The sequence below is a fragment of the Rhipicephalus sanguineus genome, chromosome 6 (assembly GCF_013339695.2).
Source record: "Rhipicephalus sanguineus isolate Rsan-2018 chromosome 6, BIME_Rsan_1.4, whole genome shotgun sequence".
NCBI classification, from domain to species: domain Eukaryota; kingdom Metazoa; phylum Arthropoda; class Arachnida; order Ixodida; family Ixodidae; genus Rhipicephalus; species Rhipicephalus sanguineus.
The window spans coordinates 134,280,504-134,301,103 of NC_051181.1; the positions used below are offsets into that span (position 1 = coordinate 134,280,504).

Genomic DNA, 20,600 nt, shown 5'->3' on the forward strand with positions numbered 1-20,600 from the left:
ACTGCCAATTTTTGGACGTGCTCAAAAATTTGGATGGTTTCTTGGCACTGTCACAAGCTCCATAGACATCAATGTATAAAAATGTCTGAAGTTTTGGACACTGAAACTCTTTGGCGTCCTATTTTTCGGACATTCTGCCCGAACCGCAGGTCTGAAATGGCATTAATTGAAGCCCCCACCTCTGCCATGTCTATCATCTCGTAGGTTCGAAACAGCGCTTTCGAGAGTCTATCTGTTTGTGGCCGTAGCAGTGTCCAAAAGACAGCTTTGCCGCAAAGCTTAAGTGTTATGGGGTGAAGCAGATCGAAAACGCAAAGGAGCCACTGTCGTGGCGCAGTGCCGTGATGTTTTTACGGATAAGCAGCTGAAATGCGTGGAGGCATGATGGTGGCAGGCGGCAAACACACCAGTATGACTTAATAGCTGACTACCCTTTATGATAGGCATCTTCAGCTAACTGCTCGGCAGTGCATGTGGCCTAGCGCAGTTGTGAGTGTACTAAACGCGCCGCCATTCATGCTGCCTCTTTGTGTGAGACTGCTAAGTGCGCCGCACAGACACGCTGCCTTCACGAACGAAAGCAGCTCTCGCCATCGCTGCTTCCGTGTGCAGTCAGAAACTGAGTGGGCATAACGAACGGTTTCACGGCAAACGCGTGCGTACGGTACAGCAAGAGCCCCGGCAGTGACGGCTTACGTCAGCTTAGTTGGCGACATGCTGCACACAACTATGAACGATCGACTCACACGGCAGCAACTGCTGCGTGTCAGCGGAGATTTTCGTTCACTAGCACATCGTTTACGTGTGCACATGTATCGGGCAGAGCAGGACAAGTCGTCCACTCTTCCAGCACAGCCTTTGCGTTCAGCGTCGTCGTTTCCAAACACTCCACGTGAGGGAACCATAATTTTTCCCGCGCTTTGATGGTATCGGTGGTGCTCATCACGAGACGCAAATTTGCAACTGGCAGTTGGCACATAGTTTGGCGAGATTCGCGGCAGGTACCGAACATATTTATGAGATCCTGGCCGCGCACCAAATGCCTGATAAATGTATTGGGAAGCATTAAAGCTGTATCGAACGTGGCTGTGGCAATTTGACAGCTTCAGCGGCATAAAGAAGTATAAATCTATTTTTTCGGGCGATTTTGCGGTCCCTAGGGAGTCCGAAAAATCGGGCGTCAACTGTAATGAAATAAGTTGCCGATTTTACTGATTTCATTATGTCGAGGTTTAACTGTATTTTGTCTAATTGAATAATTAACCAATATAAATGCACCAACCTTCAAACCTTTGAGTACAGGGCAGGAAATGGGTGAGAAAGCTGTTTGTTATAGTACAAGGTGTTTTGACAATAATCAACTTCCTTTTCTTCTCCCCTTTCTAAACCATATTTTCTAAGAAAAAAAAAAATCTTGGTACTTCTACAGCGAATCCATTATGCAGTCCTGCTGAATGCAGCATTGGGTATCGACTGTTGAAAATATATTTTGTGGTTATTGCAGGGAAGCTGTACCATAATGCGGAGAAAATCGAAGAAAGGCATCGACACCGGTACGAAGTGAACCCCTCCTATGTCCCCGAGCTTGAGCAGGCTGGCCTGAAGTTTGTCGGCAAGGACACCTCAGGGAAGAGGATGGAAGTGATAGAACTGTCTGGTAAGTTAGCACGGTGTGTGTTTTTCCTTCTGGGTGATCAGTTATTGTGGTGTGTCGATTTAATTTACTGTAAGAATAGTAAAAGTCTTCCTGGGAAAAAGGCCCATGAAATGTTTGATATTTTAAGAACTACTTATTGTACTGGAAGATCAAGTTATTACTAGGGGTGTGCAAATATTCGAACTTTCGAATAGTGTTTACTGTTCGATTGGGTTCACATGGCAGTTTAACTGTCTGAAGTATTCGCACTTCCGGAAAATACATACAGTGGAACCTCGATTATCCGTCCCCCGGTTTTGTGACGACCCGCATTTTACGACGAATCGGTTTGGACCCGGCAAAACCCCCATAGAAATAATGTATTTAATACCTTGGTTATACGACGCAATTTTACGCCGATCCCGCATCTTACGACAACTTTTCGATTCCATCCGAGAGAAAAAACCACCTTCTTTATTCGAATCGGACGCCGACAAAAATATTCCCGAGTGCAAAATAAGAACTTAAGTTCCCCTAGGTTGTCGGTTAGAAAAGTAGAGAGTGAGACAGTATGCCTTCTTAGAATGTAAAATTTATTCTCCAGGCAGTTCATGCGCTTCTGTGATTCAGTTTCCCTGGCTTAAGATCGCTTCAGGATACGCCTCGATCGCATGCGTATCCAGGGTCGTTGCCTAGAGAAGCTCTATCTAGTACACGGAGAAGCTCCAACTGGCCGTAAAGCTTATCTTTAGATCCGGAAATTTTCACGTTTTCAGTCCGTGGAAACTTTTCCTGGTCGACATACAGCTGATCTGCCTTTGTTTGCGGCACTCGTAGTCACAGGCCTTGAGCACGCAAAAGGACGCGACGCAGCTATTTTTACAGTGCAAAATAACTTTCGCTTGACGTGGACGTTCATAATAACAGCGGGACATCACCAGCTGCACTTCACAAGGGAACAAATATGATGTGCACTGCTCAATCGCGCACAAAAGCATTTTACTATCCTACGCAAACTCGTGCTCCGTCGGCGATGACACTGCGTCTGACTCTTCTGACGGGAGGCTGTTGCCGACGCGGTTTCGGTTTCGTTTTCACGTGCAGGCCCTATTCAGACTCGATTTGTCGGGAGAAAGATGCGCGTTGGATTCGATATCTTAAAGTTAAGGATAACGACTCGTTCACACTGCATTTAACTAAGTAATGCTGCCATTAGCTGCCATTTTCAAAAATAATTTAATCTGCCATCCTTGGAGAACCACAGGGTCTTATAATGGGCTATTGAGGCAGTCTGTTCCCCTTTTTTGGGCAAAGCTGACTGTCACTGCCAATATTTTTAGTCTTTTGATTATACGACGCCCGGATTATACAGTAAAAGCTCGTTAATTCGGATTTCACGGGACCGGAAAAAATGTCCGAATTAACCGAATGCCGAATTAACGAATGAACAGGAAAAACAACATTAAAATCAAGTTGGAGAAGCATACCTTTATTTGCTGAAGTATTTTGTAATGGTCGTCTGCGTTTTCACGCAGATTCCGGCTTACATTAATTTTTCTTAACTTTTCCAAATGGCCAGCAGCACGCAAACCGTCGGAAGTGCTCAGGCAAACGCCCTCTAATATCAAAAGCGCCTCCGAGACTTCCCGTGAGGTGCGATGAGGTCGCGACATCATTAATAATTTCTTGATCGGGCAGGAGACCAGTCGTGGCGACACAATCATCAATCGCGATGTAGTCCTGAAGGGTCATATCTGTGGGAAGGACAGCATCGAAGGTCGGGCAGTCACCGTCGGTGGACTCGGCTGACACCTCGTCGATGCCACCGTCGGCTACTGCCGCATGCTCGGGCCTCACATGTAAACACGGTCACAACGGGAAAAAACAAGAACTCCGCAAGAAGAGACGGTGCCGACACAACACAACGGAAAATGGCGTCGGAGGCGCAGTGGAGCGAAGAAAGAAGACGCCGACGTTCGGTGACGCTGCGATCGCCCCCACTAGTTGATGACGATGGCGATGTCACTCAAGTTTCGGTTTCGCCCCAGTGGTGCCAGCGCTGCTTTACCACACATTTGTGTAGCGGCAGCCGTCAGAATTTGTCCGAATTAAGCGGTGCGGAGCCCAATTCTGACGAATTAACGAAGGTTTGGTCCCATAGATTAACATGCACTTTGGCCGGGACCAATAGAGCCGTCCGAATTATCCGAATTTCCGAATTAACGGGTGTCGAATTAACGAGCTTTTACTGTACGACGGTTTTGTGTGGTCCCCTCAAAGTCGTATAATCGGGGTTCCACTGTATAGCGGTTTCATTCGCTGAAAATAATATCGCAGCGCTTCTAAATGATGCGCGTGGATACAATTTCCCTCACGAACTAGCAGCCGTCACTGCATCCTGATGCTATTTTAGGCAGGGTAGCTTGACCAGCGCACTCAGACTATAAATCGTGCAGCGTAGGAATGTAAAGCACAGCATCTGCTCGTACCGTACTTCATCGAAAAAAGAAAGAGACAGGCAGGCGCAGTGTACCTTTATAAAAAGTGAAATTTATTCTGCTGGGAGTTCCTTTCGTTCAATGATCCAGTTTTGCTAGCTTTGAGGTCACTTGTGAAAATGCCTTGATCCTATTCAAGGGTCGTTACCTTGACAATCTCGTTCGTTTACACGAAGCTACTTGAGAACGCGTGCAAGCTTGCCATCGAAGTCTGGATATTTTCCCATTTTCAGCCCATGTAAACATTTCCTGGTCGACGTGCAACCGAAAATCTTCCTTTGTTTGCAGCACTCGGGGACACAGGCTTTGGGCACGCAAAATAGATGGAACGTCGCTTTCCTCAGAGTGCGAACTTTTCTTTGATATGAGCTTCCATAACAAAAGGGGCGCACACCATTTTCCACACTGCCGGGAACGAATTTGACACAGACGGACCATAGCCGCGCACGAAATGAGCAAGCGTGGACAAGCTCTAAAATGTGTTCAGTCGCCATTTTGTGATGGTGATGTCACTACATCTGCCACTGACTGTCGGCTGTTGCTAAAGCTGCGAAAGTGGTTTCCGTTTCGTAATTGAGTGACTCAGCTTGTGAAACGTGCTTTCCGAATTATGTTTTGGCACCGCGAAGTCAGCCTGTGATGTCAAATTCGTTAGTATCACCCTAAAAAGGGCGAAATATCAAGTTATCCAGGCTCGTGCCAGTACTGCACGTTACGTCAATTGCGTCACTACGCGACAAATGGCAGCACAGTTTCGTTTTCACGCACCGGATGCTCTGCACCCTTTTTCTGCAGTTGCACTTGGAAGTATTAGAAAAAAATTTTATTAAAATATTCAATTAGATTTGCACTCAAATTTTAATATTTGAGTTCGCTTCGCACCCAACATTTTGTTATTCACACAGCTCTATAGTCGGATACAACTTTAGAAGTCCGCGGCATTTCCTCCTGAAAGGTGCATGCAGGCAGTCCTGCATCAATGGGCGTGCACTCCGGACTGACGTCATGAGCCGGACGGCCGGTGACGGCCTTCGGAGAACATTGCCACATGCATGAGTGGGACTTTATCTTAGTCGCGGAAGGGATCCGCAGCTGCGCTTCGGTCATCTGGGCGGGGTCTTTCCGGACTTCTTAAGTTGTATGAGACTATAGTAATTACATATTTAAAACCAGCACACAAATATGCATAAACTCGACAAGTTTCAGCAAAATCGATCAAAAATGGAAAAGTTCTAAACAGCAGCACTTCCACAGGGCTCACCAGCTCCAAAGCAACGCAGATTTGAAATTTTTGTGTCCATAGATGGCAGCATTTACACACCGCCACAAGGAGGGAAGTCAGAGTCCACTCTAGGTGTGTAAATCTCAGCAGGACACAGAAGTATTAGTCATTCTGTGTACAGAAAATAAAGTCGCCGACCGATAAATCGGACACCAATAATTCGGACATGTTCGGTAATTCGGACAGTCGCGCGGCGGCGCCGATGGTCCCATAGAAGTAATGTGTAAAGACGACCGATATTTCGGACAGCTGCCAGATCTACATTCGATAATCCGGACCCCGTCCGGAGACTGTCGCGCATGCCGACTTGCCAGCCATTATCTCCTCCGGCACCTGTACCATACAAAGTATGACCTCAGAGATCGGAACGAAAGCTAATTGCTGATCTATGAGGCTTTATTTCGATCGCTACTTCATGCCTCAGAGATTTGTTATTGGAAATGCCGATCTTGGAGGCACTGGTCAACTGTGGGAAATCGTATCCACATCGCGAACACCCTGCATTCTGATTCCTGTATCCTTGCGCTCCCGCGCGCTGCTATCGTCGCCATTCTGTCGAATGTGTCTGCGGTAAAGCGTTTCTCGCTTTCATTTTTATTTTGAGACTTGCTTTATTTTACTCTCTGCTGTCTCAAAAGATCTGAGTTAAATGGCGCCAACGGTGCCCTCACAGCCAGCGCCGAAGGCCGCGCCGACGACAATGAAACGCGGCAGATAGTCAACTGCCGAATTTATGGACGGTCGATTTTCCGGCCGGACATGCTCGAAAATTCGGATGCTTTCGTGGCACCATCACCAGCCCCATAGACGTCAATGGACAAGAACGTCCGAAATTTTGGACGCTAAAACTCTTCGACGTCCGATTTTTCGGACTTTCTGCCCAAATTGCAGGTCCGAAGGGCAATAATTGAAGCCCCCACCTCTGCCGCGTCTATCATCTCGTAGGTTCAAAACTGCGCTTTCGCGAGTCGACCCGTTTGCGACAGTAACAGAGTCCGAAAGTCAGCTTTGTTGCAATGCCGAAGTGTTATGGGGTGAAGCGGGCTAGAAATTCAAAGGCCGCTATCACGGCGCCGTGCTGCGATGTCTTTACGGATAAGCAGTGGAAATGCACGGAGGCGTGATGGTGGCAGGCGGCAAACGCGCCAGTACGACTCAATCGCTGGCAAGCCTTACGATAAGCGTCTTCAGTCAACTGCTCGGTAGTGCATGTGGCCTGGTGCAGTTGCATGCGTAGTGCGCGCATTTAACAGGCGAGAACCCAAACGCGGTGCGCCGCCATTCATGCTGCCTCTTTGTGCGATCGCTAAGTGTGCCGCATAGACCCGTTGCCTTCAGGAATGAAACGAGCTCGTCATCGTACAGCGATCACATCACACTGGCGGAGATACAGGCGCACTTGGTTGCACGTAAGCGGAAGTGCGTGCAGCAACGCATTGACAACTTTTTTCGGCCACCGGGACCCTTTAGTGTCAATAAAAGGATTTTTTTTCTGACACATTCGTTTTTTCGAACATTCGATAATTCGGACTTATTTACGTTCCCCGTGGAGTCCGAATTATCGGTCGGCGACTGTAGTGCTGCTTGAAACTTGCCCGGGAACAGCTCAAAACATGGTGAACGCTTTGTCTTCTCTGTAACGTTGGGTCTGAGCTATATCCATCCTAGCGACCTTCCAACTTCTCCCTTTCGACCCACCGTGACCCTAATCCGAACAATGGATGATGACCTGTCTCCTCAGTCGTTTGCTGCTTAGTGAGAGGCCCCCCGAACCATCAGATATTGTATGCATCGCATCTTTCTCGCTTTGGTCTTTTGCTTCGAGATAGAGCACTGCACGAACTCGGGCTTACCCGAAAGCCCCATTGTACACTGCAACGAAGAGCGGGCACAGTAACACTGAAGTAGGGCGTCTGTGTTTAATTTGCAAAAATATTTCCTAGCCTAAAATCAAAAGTGACCTGTTCAAGCTTCCTGAATTAAGTGCCCTTAAATGGTATTGTGCGACATACTAGACTTAATGTTTTTACAACAGAACCGCCTCACAGCAATTTACATCTGAATATGCTGCAAACAGCAACAATTATCAAAATTAGCATCTTTTATTCGGGCACAGCTTACGTTTTTCTTTATCTCGAAAACATTTTTAGCTGCTTCTTCGCCATCAGAAAAGCTGGGCACATGGTTGGAATGGCTGCTTTGAGAACATTACATTTCAAAGAAAATGTAATAAACCAAGAGATTTGTACATTTATTTCGGTTTTGTAATTGTAAAAAACAAATTTATTTAGAATTGTTTTATATTGAAGCCTGCTGCCTTTCAATTGCACGAAAACAAATTCATAGTGTGATGAGGTTTATTGGAGTAATGAAGTTGCAACGAGGTCGCAACGAAAAAGGACCGTACGGCAACGCAGTGCAAGGCTGACGGAGGCGGTACAGGCTCTCGTGCAATCAGAGCGCGGGTCGTCTTTCGTCCTCTTTCACAGGCGCATCCTCGTTCGTGCATCTGCTCCACTACAATACCCCCGGGGTGAAGCGTAGCCATCCTAGCGACTCATGGAGTACGTAGAATGAGGGGGTCGTAGTAGGGCTTGAGACGGTCGATGTGTACAGTCTCGCGCCCTCGACAGCGCAAATCTGGCGACTGTGTGAGGGGCTCGACGATGTAGTTCACCGGCGAGGTGGCATGAATGACACGGTACGGACCATGGTACCGCGCCAGAAGTTTAGAGGAAAGGCCAGGGACGTGGGGGGGTACCCAAAGCCAAACAAGGGAGCCAGCAGGAAACGTAGGAGCTGGGTGATGAACGTCGTCATGTTGCGTCTTTTGTCGACCTTGAGCTTCCGCTGTAAGGGAACGAGCCAACTGACGGCAGTCTTCGGCGTATCTGGCGACTTCAGAAACTGGAGTGCACTCAGAGGCATCAGGGCGGTACGGGAGTATGGTGTCCAGTAGGTGGGAAGGTTCGCGGCATCACATTTGGTGGAGGCTGCTGAGATCCCCAAACAGACCTGGAGCTCCGCTCTCGCAAGTTGGCCGAAAGACCACCGGACAACATGACTGACGCAGTCACTACCCAGCACCTCCACCAAATGTGATGAGGTTTATTGGAGTAATGAAGTTGCAACGAGGTCGCAACGAAAAAGGACCGTACGGCAACGCAGTGCAAGGCTGACGGAGGCGGTACAGGCTCTCGTGCAATCAGAGCGCGGGTCGTCTTTCGTCCTCTTTCACAGGCGCATCCTCGTTCGTGCATCTGCTCCACTACAATAGGCACGCACGAAATAACTCTTTGTTGCAAGATGCTTAGTAGACCAGGTATTGATACCTCTGAAAATTTTAAAAAGCAGCCGTGGCACAAAAAAAAATGTTTTCTTAACACAAGCGAGGATAATGTTGTTTGTCACAGTAACACAATGAAGCAAAGTGTCGAAGGTGGTCGAGTGTGAAGTCCAGGACATTTGGGGTGGGTTGACCCATCACCATGAGTTGCTACGCTGTGAAAGACAAGGCACATGCCGAGCCGACACTTGGTAGGGACCGCTCAACTTCAAAAATTGTTTTCCTTCTAAAATCAAAGCTTGTTCCAATCTACGCATGTGCAGCGTACACTTCGAAGAACCAGTTCCTGCTTCCCTGTTTTTAAACAGCGCTCACTGTTCACATGCATGTGATGTCGCACTTGTCATAAGTGAACTTGCATCTTCGTAGTGTGGCTGATCGCCAGCACGCAGCAAAAGCCCACTGGTGATAGTGCTTCTACTTCATGGCTAGCCTCTGCTGCAGAAGCCACCGCTATCCCCCTTGCAATCGCAGTAAATTCCTGTGCGCCCTGAATGGGACGATTAGCTACGGACAGGGGATAATTTTTTGGGCATCCAGGATCTCTACACCCTGTTTGGAGACAATGCTGGTAGCCGAAACGCTGTCACGACGCCTGTGTTTGGGGCGCACCCCTGCATTAGCCTCGCATTCCACTTCACGGTTGCTTGGAACATGCTCGACGATGGCTTGAAAGCTCAGAAAGGGTAACAAAAAAGTAGGCTTGTGCGAATATTTGAACGAATAATAAAGTATTCGAATTCGCTTCGAAACGAATTTAAATTATTCTAGATTTCGAAGTATTCGAAATGAACGAATAGACATATATAAACCGCATGTAACCCCCTGTAAAGGTGGTTTCACTGCAGTGCAGGGGTGCGCTACCGTGAACACACCTTTCCAGTGGAAATCCGCACTGCCGTGAAGCCCCACTTTAAGGTTAAATGATCAAAGTACCCTCACATTGATTCATCATTTTTTAAGTTTAAAAGTTCGTTATACCAACTGATATGCTCTAAGTAAAGTAAACTTTAAAATGTAACGTATTTTACAGGTTATCACTTGCATTCTACCGAAAGTCAAATCCTGCTACTATTCAAAAGTTGCTTCCACTTCCCTTTGAACCAAAAGGAACGTCATTTGCACATGCCTTGTTTCAATTTAAAAAGATATTGTGCAGATTAGTTGGGTCATGACAAATATGCTCATTTTTCTTTATATATGATACAGTAAAAGCTCGTTAATTCAAACTGGGTAATTCGAACTTACTGGTAATTCGAACTGACGCTCTGGTCCCAGCACAGCCCTATGTATTTCTATGGGGGAAAACTCCCGATAATTAGAACGCATAGGTATCTACAACGGTTAATTCGAACTGGGAGCCCTCTGGCTTTCATCCCTCCTCGCAGAAATCGGCCCAGAATGATCACCCAGATTACTCATTACTTTCATCTGTGTAAAACAAGTGTAGTGATTGATTTCCATGTATGATTTTATGGTTGTAAATGTCGTCTGTCTGCTGCTACTGCCGCATGGGTGGCATGGCCCAGACAGACAATGTTTGCCTTTAGCCGTGTCCCCTTGGACATTTTCAATATTGTTCTATAAATAAACTAAGAAAGAAAGACCTTAAATTTTGATTGCATTAACTATGCCATGTAAATGAACGTGTTTTGGAGCACAAATAGCTTCGTATAGTATTTTGGCATTAAGGCTCACTGCTCACGTTAATGCAAGTCGCTGCTTGTTTCTGGCATATCACTGACTGATCAATAAATTCTGTTCGCTGCTTGAGCATGACCTTAACATACGAAATTACCTGTCACAAATGTGTACTATCGCCTAATTTGCGGGAGTTCAGAGGTGGCTTCTCTGGGTTCTCTCCTCACGGTGTGGTGCGATGTCTGTTCATTCTAGCGCCCACCCGCTAATTCGAACTCCGCTTAATTCGAACAGTTTTATAGTCCCCTTCGAGCTTGAATTAACGAGCTTTTACTGTATACACTATTTGAATTTGATTCGAAATTATTCCACCAAATCAATATTCGCCTCAAATTCACTTCCTACCTAAAATTTACTATTTGCACAAGCCTACATAAAAGGCAATACAGCCCACCCCGCCACCCCCCGCCCCCGAAAAGCAAACAAAATATCCAAGCTTATTCAAGCTCAGTGAGCACATCCTTTAGTGTTCTCAATTTGATATAAGAAACCCTGCATACATGAATACAGCCATATGAGAAGTCGGTGGTAGAGTGTAGGATTGCCGAATAGGCGGCACCAGCTGGAGCCACTTCATGCCAGTTAAATATGGCGCGAATTTTAAATCCAAACTGAAAGTATACCTAACGCTTTTGGAGCCCGTAATATGCAAACCGGAGGCTTTATATGCATGATAATTATACCATAATAATAAGGAAAGGAAATAGGAAGGAAATGTTGTGGAAAAACTTAAGATAATTAGCAAATTTTTTTGGGAGACGACAGGAAAGAGTGAGACGTTAAAACATACGATTTTTGCGGATATTATCCTCTGGTTTGTAAAAGAATGAAAACCCGGGAAAAAAGTCTATCTGCAACCTTTCCTCCATATGCTAAAACAGAATGCAGTGCCGCAAACCTCGTGTAAATCAGACCAAATCTGAGTACGCTAGAGCGTCTGAAAGTGCGCATGCATTCTCTATGGGCACTCGCACTGGTGAACCCTCTTAAGAGTGCATCCTCCTACATTGTTCCTTAACCTTTCGCATCTTCTGTTTTGCAGACCACCCGTACTTTGTGGGTGTTCAGTTCCACCCAGAATACATCAGCCGGCCACTAAAGCCGTCTCCACCTTACATGGGGCTTGTCTTGGCCTCGTGTGGCCGCCTGAACGGGTTCCTCCTCCGCGGTTGTCGCATGTCGCCTCGGCAACTGAGTGACGTGGGGTCTTCTTCAGAGGAGGAGGTGCATGAGCCTGTTCCTGTTTGTGTTCAAGAAGACGCAACTGGAGTGCCTGTTCGGGTATTGAAACTTCCCACTCTTCACTGCTTTGTGATTTCCCTAGAAAGGTTGAAGTGTCGACTGTTTCGAAAAACGTCAATGAAAGTTTACACTAAAGTGGCATCTAAGGAACAGCGGAAAGGTCAGACACCGTTAGTCATGAACCTAAAAAGTGAGATTCTTCAGTGATGAGATATGAACAAACACTGCATTTTCTCTTGTGTTTTTTTCTCTCCGAAGAAAAAAAACAATGCAGCTAAAGTGGTAATTCGCATAAATGTCAATGTTAGTGCACTTCGATCTGCATTATTAGTAAATTATTTTAAAAAGTTTCTCAAGAAACACGAGTAAACTAAAAACACGTTTAGTGGTACTTGTCTCCTACAAGCTTATGTTTCTGCAAAGGACATGCTTAAGCATGTTGTGAGTCTTTTACTGGCCCTTCAATGTGTTGCCTCCGTGTTAAGCCACAGAAGTGTACATAATCTAGCTCAGTGCGTATGTAAAACTACCTTAAAGCACAGAGACCCAACATACAAAAAGATTCAGTAAGCTTGCCATTAATGTGGTCATTCCTTTCAAACAAAAAGTGTATTTTCGCACTTTCTGCAGCTGTTCTGCAAAAAGTTGCGTACAGTGCACTGACACACAATCACACTGCTTCTGATAAAATACGTTACATATATGCCCCACCTAGACAATATTGCCTGTTGTAGCTGACGGACAGAGCTGGGTCTGTTAAAGGCAGATTTAGTTGCTTTAATAATATGGAATGATCTGTTCTGTCTGAAAGTATGTTGAATGTAGACCTGTTGTAATGGGTGTGGACCTTACGTGAAGTGATTATTCTGAGGACCACATTTGTAGAGATGAACTGACAACTTTTCCTAGTTAGTTTTGAACCACGCTGTTGCTTAATAAGTAGAGCTGTGCGAATAGCAAAATTTCGGGTGCGAAGTGAATTTGAATATTGAAGTGTGAGTGCGAATCGAATCGAATAATTCTAGAATATTTCTCGAATACTTCGAAGCGAAATTGCTGGAAAAAAAAGTTGGAGAGGATCTCTAAGCATATTCTTATGAGATAGCAACATGAAAGTGTTTCTTTTTGCTAGTTTGATGAAGCGCTGGTGGGGTGGTGTTTCAGAGTTGTCTTATCAAGAATGAGGCAATGTAGAGGCCGAATTGTATTTATGCACATGATTTGGTGCAACCAAAGTGTTGCCGACAACACTTTACACATGATAGGCAAAGATGTCATTTCCTCAGCCTCTCCTCCTCTTTCAACTTCTGTGGCAGCCCAACTAACGTGGTGGACAAGGGTGTGATCCCTTAAAGTCCGGAGTTCCAAATCTGCCTCGTAGACGTCGATATATAAGAACATCTGAAATTTTGGATGCTAAAAAGCTTTGGTTTCTGACTTTTCAGACTTCCTGCCCAAATTTCAGGTCCTAAATAGCATTATAATTGAGCGCCACCTCTGCCACATCTTTCATGTCCATGTTGGAACCAGCATTTTTTTGAGTTAATACATTTGCGACCGTAGCGGAGCTTGAAAGGCAGCTTTGCCGCAATACGGGGGTGTGATGAGGTGCAGCATATTGAAAATCTAGGGACCACTTTCAATCGGACGTTGACTGTGTCATGGCTAAGTTCGACCGTAACGGAGCTTGAAAGGCAGCATTGCCGCAATACGGGGGTGTGATGAGGTGAAGCATATTGAAAATCTAGGGACCACTTTCAATCGAACGTTGACTGTCTTGGCTAAGTTCGACCGTAACGGAGCTTGAAAGGCAGCTTTGCCGCAATACGAGAGTGTAATGAGGTGAAGCATATTGAAAATTTGAAGGGGTCACTTTCAATCGGACGTTGACTGTATTTTTTGGGGGGGAAGTTCGAATAGTTCGAATAGTAGAATTCCAGTGCGAATCGAATCGAATAGCAAACACTATTCGAAAAATATTCAAAATTTCGAATATTCGCACACCCCTATTAATAAGTGTTGAACGAAGTTTGCTCCCTCACCTGTGAATTTGATGCTGCATTAACTGTGGTCTTTTATAAACCGCAGGTTTCCGTGCCTAGACGGGAGTCGGGTAGTCACCACGACTTACACCACGAATTACACCACGACTTGCACCACACAAGTCATCAGGGAGCACATGGTAGCGCGATGACGCCGGGGTTCTCGCGAAGCGAAGATTACCGGTCAGTCACGACGTGCAACGACGATCCCGACCCACCCAGCGACACCGAAGACCGCCAGGCATCGCAATGCTGCAACGGGAAAATCCTGACGGCAGACGAGGCCGACAAGGCTTATGACAGCAACTGCTTGAACGCCAAGCCTTCCAAAAGCGGTCAGCATGATTCGTAGGCATTTTGAAGGTTGTTAGTGTTGCTGAATGGTGTCTAGTTACGAATGGTACTGCGTGCTATATATATATATACACATACATACATACACCACGTCTTCTCTTGCGATTAGAGCACTTTTTTGTAATGAACTAATTTACTCTGCCTTTTATTTCTCCATTGTTCTTGGTGTACCACCGGTTGTATTTTTGGAAATGTGTTACCTGTGAGAAAAGCTCCCGAGAAGAGGACACAAGTGAAACGCTGTCTTGGGACTTGCTTACGGAAAGCGTAGATTTTTCGTTCTTGCACCGTCTTTATGCTTATGGAATGTCTTGTATGTCGATTTCTTAACCATTGTTGGCGCTTGAAACATCGACTGCTGCCAAATTGCCCCCTGGAACTAGCTTGTTTGTAGCCAGACTGTCAATTCTGGCCACTGTAAACTTCATACGATAATTTCTAGGTAATTTAGCGTAGACTGCCCTGAAAGTGCGGTTGAGCTTCCATTTCTTTGTGTGCCACCTTGTCTGGTGACTGTCTTATGAAATTGCACTGTAAAACACCTCGACAACGCACAAAACGTCAAGGCAGTGTTGTGTAAGTTAGTGATGTCACCACATGCTCCATGCCTGCACACCACTAGCACAGTGAAGAGCTGTACATTAATCGCTCCCCTTATCACTTACTTATATCCACATGCTTTGTGGAAGTTTATTTTACTTTTCAAAGAAAGTAAAGTTTATTTTTCTAGAGAGAGTTTGTTAGAGTTTGCCGTGTGGTTTTTAATCTTGCAACTGCTATTTTCCGATGCACTGCACAGATAGAATATTGCCAGGTTAAACACAGTACTGGCCAAAACTTATGAGCTCTATGGATGATTATAATCATGTCAGTTACACTGAATGTCCCGGCAAATTTGCTCAGATGTGCTGATATTGGTATTCACCCAAACATATTTTAGACAGAGACTATGAACCTTTGTTTCCGAATATGCCCAGTATTTAAATTAATTGACTGAGAGAAAGTACTTGTGGTTCAGACAGAAACCACTTGGCACAACGATCTTCCAGAGGTAAAGGATAGCTGTACCATGACTGTATGACTGGAGCCTGTATTGCTTTCCCTTAGGGGGGAAACAAGTATAGTATAAAGAAGTTTTTTAGTGTGTTAGACAGGAGTGTAGTCCTGTTAGAATGATGGTATACGTTCCTGGCATCCTGTGAGTGCTTGTGTTTCACTGAAAGTTGCAATGTACAGCCAAAGGTCAATTTTCTCGTGTAAGAGATTGCGGAGCTGAGTGCACCAGTTACATATGTGTGTCACAGTAGAACAACAGAGAAGTCACTGGCATACCAGTTGACTGCATTTGAAAAGAAAAGCATCAAGCTGAAGCGACATGTGGAAACCACTGTCCATGTTCGTATAGCAGTGTTCTGCATGGATAGCCAAGCTCGTTTTTGGCATCAAGGAATTTGAGGATATTCTCTGGTATCGTTAATTGGCAAGAAGGGTGTACTACTCACCATGCCTCAATCTAACCAGAGAAGAGGTGGTTGTTTCTACAGTGTTTACGAATTCTACAATTCTACCGACAAATTCCTGCGCGCACAGCATTATGTCGACTAAAATCTACCCAACTCTATTCCTGTACCATTCCTAGTCCTGCGAGGTGCTGGGCGCCCTTCACAACACGGTGATCGAGTTTCCTAACCGGGCAGAACACAGCAATCTAGAAAATGAAGGCATATAAAGAAGTAGTGAAGACGTAAGCACTGAAGAGCGCTGCGAAGAATCGTGGGAGGCTACGTTCGCAGGCCAAAGACGCAACAAAGGGTAATGGCTACACTGGACTGAGAGGCCACCCACCTTCGGTGAAGACTGGCTCATATCAACAAACTTGTATTCTCTTTCATGTAGATGCATGGGTGGCAGTCTGTATTGTTGAAATTGTCTATTGTACTATGCGCTGTGTTGGCTGTTGATTGCTTCATTTCTTTGTGTTCACACGAATATGAAGGTAAATGAAGAACGAAAATTTTATTTGTAACTTAAAACAACATTTTAATTACTGCGTGCTCCATGTTGGAGAGGAGCTCAAGCACTGTTTTGAGGTTTGTTTGTAAGATCCATTGTTTCCTATTTATGTTGCATAAATATTTTCACCCTAGCCTTCCAAGGCTGAAGTGGCTCGAAGAGCCAATGTGAACTTCATTGTCAAGCCTGCCTCAGGTTTGCGTGTTTACAATCACTCTTGTGCTAAACAGTATGGCTTATATACCTTATTGATATACTTGTTTTTGAAGCATTGTCTCAGGTCATGGTGTTCAAAACTTCGTTATATGTTCCAGTAAAAGGTCTAAGTTTGAAAATGCGTGGTGGTTAAAAGACGCAGTGAAGCATCGTTACCTTGGCTGCAGAAATGCAGTTGGAATACTATGAATTTTCCTGTGATTACTAATTTATTGTTCATGCTAATGATGTGGTTAACTGGTATACAACTTACAATGTGTTTCTAGATCACTGGGCGTATCGGTGGTGCAGAGCCTTTAGATCCCTGCTCAGTAGTAATTGCACTTTGTTCAGCACTGCCTGCTCATTTTCCCAAAACACAATTTCTTTTAAATGGAATGTACTGCAGTGAACCATTCACAGTTTGATACAGTAAAGCATAATCAAGCTGTGGTTTCAGTTCACTTTATTTCTCATTGCACGGATGTTATTTTATTTTTTTTTAAGCTGCAGCATATACATATTGTAACAAGTTCTGTTGCACAGTTAATGTATACGTCGTTTGCAATCAAACAGAAATTGTGGAGCCATATTGACAGCATATTGGCTGCAGATGTCATCATGCCTCCCTACATTTCATTATAAGGTAATATATCACTGCCCTGAGGGTTGTTCGAGGATTCACGAAAGTTTTTATGATAAGGCATTGGGAGCCTTATAACAATCCATTGTGAGCCTGCTGCTGTCACAGCCAAGTAAGTTAAAAGCTGGCAGAGTTTCTGGAGTTTGCTTTTTTTTGTTCCCAAGATATCGGCTACCTTGCTCAAGACTTTGACAGACCAGACCTGGGCAAATATACTTTAAGACTGTATCATGAGAGATAAAGATACAGGATACTGAAATGTCAATTGTTTAAGATACAGATAGAGTAGAAATCTGTTATGTTTCTTGGGGAGATTATGGAAAAAGAATGCATGTTCTAGGAAAACATAACTTCTGTGAACAATTTTTACAGTTCTTCAGTGCACACAACTAAGAAAAGAAGGCGATGGGACAGGGCACGCTCTGCAACTACCATTTGGTCTATTCGTCAAGTGGCAGGAATATACAGTATGCGGTATTAGTAAAAGTACGAAGTGCGAGCACACAGCCACCATGACACTTGGGTGTATGTTTTCTGAAGAAGCCTACACATGTACAGGTGGTCTTTCAGCCAGTAGTTAGCCACCTGGCTATGTGCCAGTAAGACACAACATGCAATTTTGCTGTTCCTTGTAAAGATGGCTCCTCACAGCAGGCACTGTTACTGCTTTCAGTGGTTACACGTACGAGTCGGTGAAGACGCAATTATAGTTTTTGGGTGTAATAACGGAGAAGGAAAGGTGTGTGAAATAGGAAGCTAATGCACGTGACCATATGAGATTTAGACGAGACTCAGTATAAGAGGGGAAAATGTAACAAACAAGCATAAATGTGAGGCTTTATATTAGCAAATTCAGTGTATCATACTGATACTTAAAGTTTTTGCTTTAAGATGCTTCAATACATTCATCAATTTTTCAATCTATATTTGCAATATTGGTGTCCTTGCATGTTTGTAATACCAATTTGCTTCTCAACTCTTGCCATCAAGCCCATTCTTTTGAATTACCTGCACTAGTTATCAGTTTTTAAAATCAAAACAAGATAGTGTAATTTTGTTAAAGTCTGTAAGGATAGGGCAGTAGCTGTGTACAACGCAGGTATGATAGTATTGAACATTTTTTTACTAGCATATGCCAACTGTACAGTCTGCACAAAAGCTTCACTGGTGAATACTAAAGCATGTCAGGGCATTACATTATGTGTTGATTTACCGTTTCGTGACTGCCTTTGCAGATTATGCACTGAATTGGGTGGGATATATTCCATTAACTTTTATATAAACTATTTATAAAATATTAACGCATTGCTCTGTAACTTTCATTGTTGTTGGTTGGCAGCAAAAGTACCTGAATGAACACTGCATGTAAGATCTGTATCGCTATGGATATCGTTCATAAATCAACGTTAACGTTTCAAGCAGAGCTTTATGCGCTGATTATGATAGTGCCGCATGCTGTGCACCTTGCTTTTACTATTTTCCTATCAAATCTAAAAGCAGCAGGGCTGGTGTTACAGCAGATGATGTTCTATCGAGAATTCCAATATGTAAATTATGTTTGCCACTGCTAAAGACCTTGATTGGTAAAAATAAGTTTACCTCAGATCCCATATTTTTACTATGAGGTCATCATTAACGAAACATGCTATATACATCAGGGTAATGAATTTGCCATGTATTGTTTTCAAACTATAGCTGAGGGAACATATACTATTTAATCATATTGTGCTGGCTTCTAATTTTTGTACGCCCTGCTTTTTGTTTTTAACGTACTATTGCCACTACAGTCCCATATTTTTTTAATCAAGGCTAGCTGGCACTCCATGGTACTTAAGTGAGAAAGTGTAGAGATTCTAAAAACACAGATAGCAGTTTGTTGCACTAAGAATAAATTGCCATTATCTCCTAGCCTTTAGTAATTCTGGACATCTTTGTAAACTTATCGATAGGTGTATCTTGTATCTAAGACATGCGATACACTTATACGATACAGGTGTATCGAGAATACAGGTACTTGTACCCAAATTGGGGATTGTAATATGACACAGGTATAAGGATAACCAAACAGTATTTATGATACTATTTATAGATATATGCATCTTCAGATACTGCCGAGCCATGCTACAGACTTGTACACCTTTGTTTTTCTGCAGACAAATCTCTCAAGCATCGTGCCTTCCGCTATGGTATAAGGAAAGGTAAGCCTGACTGGTTCTGGCAAAACTTTTTGTCAGGTGCTGGTGGGGTTCTCTTATCGAAGTTCTTGTTTGAGGCCACAGAATACACTGGGGTTTTTAGAATGACAGAAATTGAAGTTGATGGCAGTGACTCGTAGGAACATTTAGGCGGGCAGACACGGACAGAACAGAAGGGAAGAAGACTACACAAACGTGGACTGTCAGAAGTCGCGCTCTAGCCCCCATAGTCACACCATGGTTAAAAAGAAAGTAGGCACGAAACTTATCGGGCAGCGTCACCTGTTTATCTTTCATGTCTCCTGAAGTTATCTTTCATGTCTGTATGAGAGACAACTGCTTAACTTGTGTCCTTGTCTAGATTCCCAACTTTTTCTGCACTGGGATTTATTTGACTGTAGGAACTCTGTAAAAGGTTTGTCTTTTCAGAAGTGTGTTTCTCTTTTCTACCTCATTCAGCACCTTCTCCTAATATTTACATGTATATTCAACAGCTTTCTCGAAGTGAGCACTTGAAGACATTACTCCATGAAAAATGTGTTAGGGATACTTTTGAAAGGTCGTAGTGTCTTTGTTTCTCTAGTGTGAGAAATGTAAAACGCTACAGATATATTCATGAGCATTAAAATGTCCAAGTAAGCTTTTCTCTAATAGACTGCACCAGCAAACTTGCTGTGATCTCTGTATCAATTACAGGTTCTTCTTCATCGCATACGTCTGATATTTGAGATGCTGAGGTCATATAGTGATGTGCTGTTATGCCTGGGTGCCAAGGCATGTGAAAATGCGTGCATCGACTGTGGCCATCTGTGGTGGGTTTAGGCACAGTGGGACACCTGGCCGCTCTGCCAACTTTCATAGCGCCCTTTTCAAACGGACATCATCATAGAGGAAAGATATGAAGTAGGACGGAATATGTCATTTATGGGCACCTTGTCGACTACTTGAGTTGGTGCCAAGTTGTATTTACATGTAATAATTTTAGAATTTATCTGTTTGACCGAATATTGAATAAAATTCGTTGCGATCCTCTCCTGTGGTGTTCCCTTTCACTTCATTCAGTGAATGCATACTACATGTCACAGTTGTACGTAATGCGTTACAAGTAATTGATTACTTGTAATCATTTATCTTTTTTGTAATTTTGTAATACAATTGATTGCGTTTTCGAAACTAACGTTACGGGTTATTCAATTACATTTTCATGTAATTGATTACCAGTAATCGATTACTTTTTTTGCAAAATCAAGTTGTAACCAGTCTTCTACGGCAGTTCTTGTCACAAAAAATATGCGACCGCTCTGTAGGGATCCCCCGTCCTAGGAGTCAGGTGGGGGGTCCCTACAGAGACTATTCACCTTTTTCTTGGCCTTACCTGCAACACCTTATCCGAGTTCCAGCAACAGTGAAGTGCAATGCTTCATAGAAGACATGGACACCAGTATCGAAGCAC

The 20,600-nt window shown here is 44.1% G+C and overlaps 1 protein-coding gene across 1 annotated transcript in view; it reads left to right on the forward strand.

Moving 5' to 3' along the window:
• The window catches only part of LOC119396485 (CTP synthase 1), a gene marked incomplete in the record, with an annotated part of 26,640 nt that extends 6,458 nt beyond the window's left edge, over positions 1-20,182 (forward strand). The window contains 5 exon segments of the mRNA XM_037663728.2: positions 1,505-1,657; positions 11,506-11,744; positions 13,794-14,082; positions 19,106-19,150; positions 19,844-20,182. Of these exon segments, the coding sequence (XP_037519656.1) occupies positions 1,505-1,657; positions 11,506-11,744; positions 13,794-14,082; positions 19,106-19,150; positions 19,844-19,875 (758 nt within the window).
• Between the last annotated feature and the right edge of the window lie 418 nt (positions 20,183-20,600).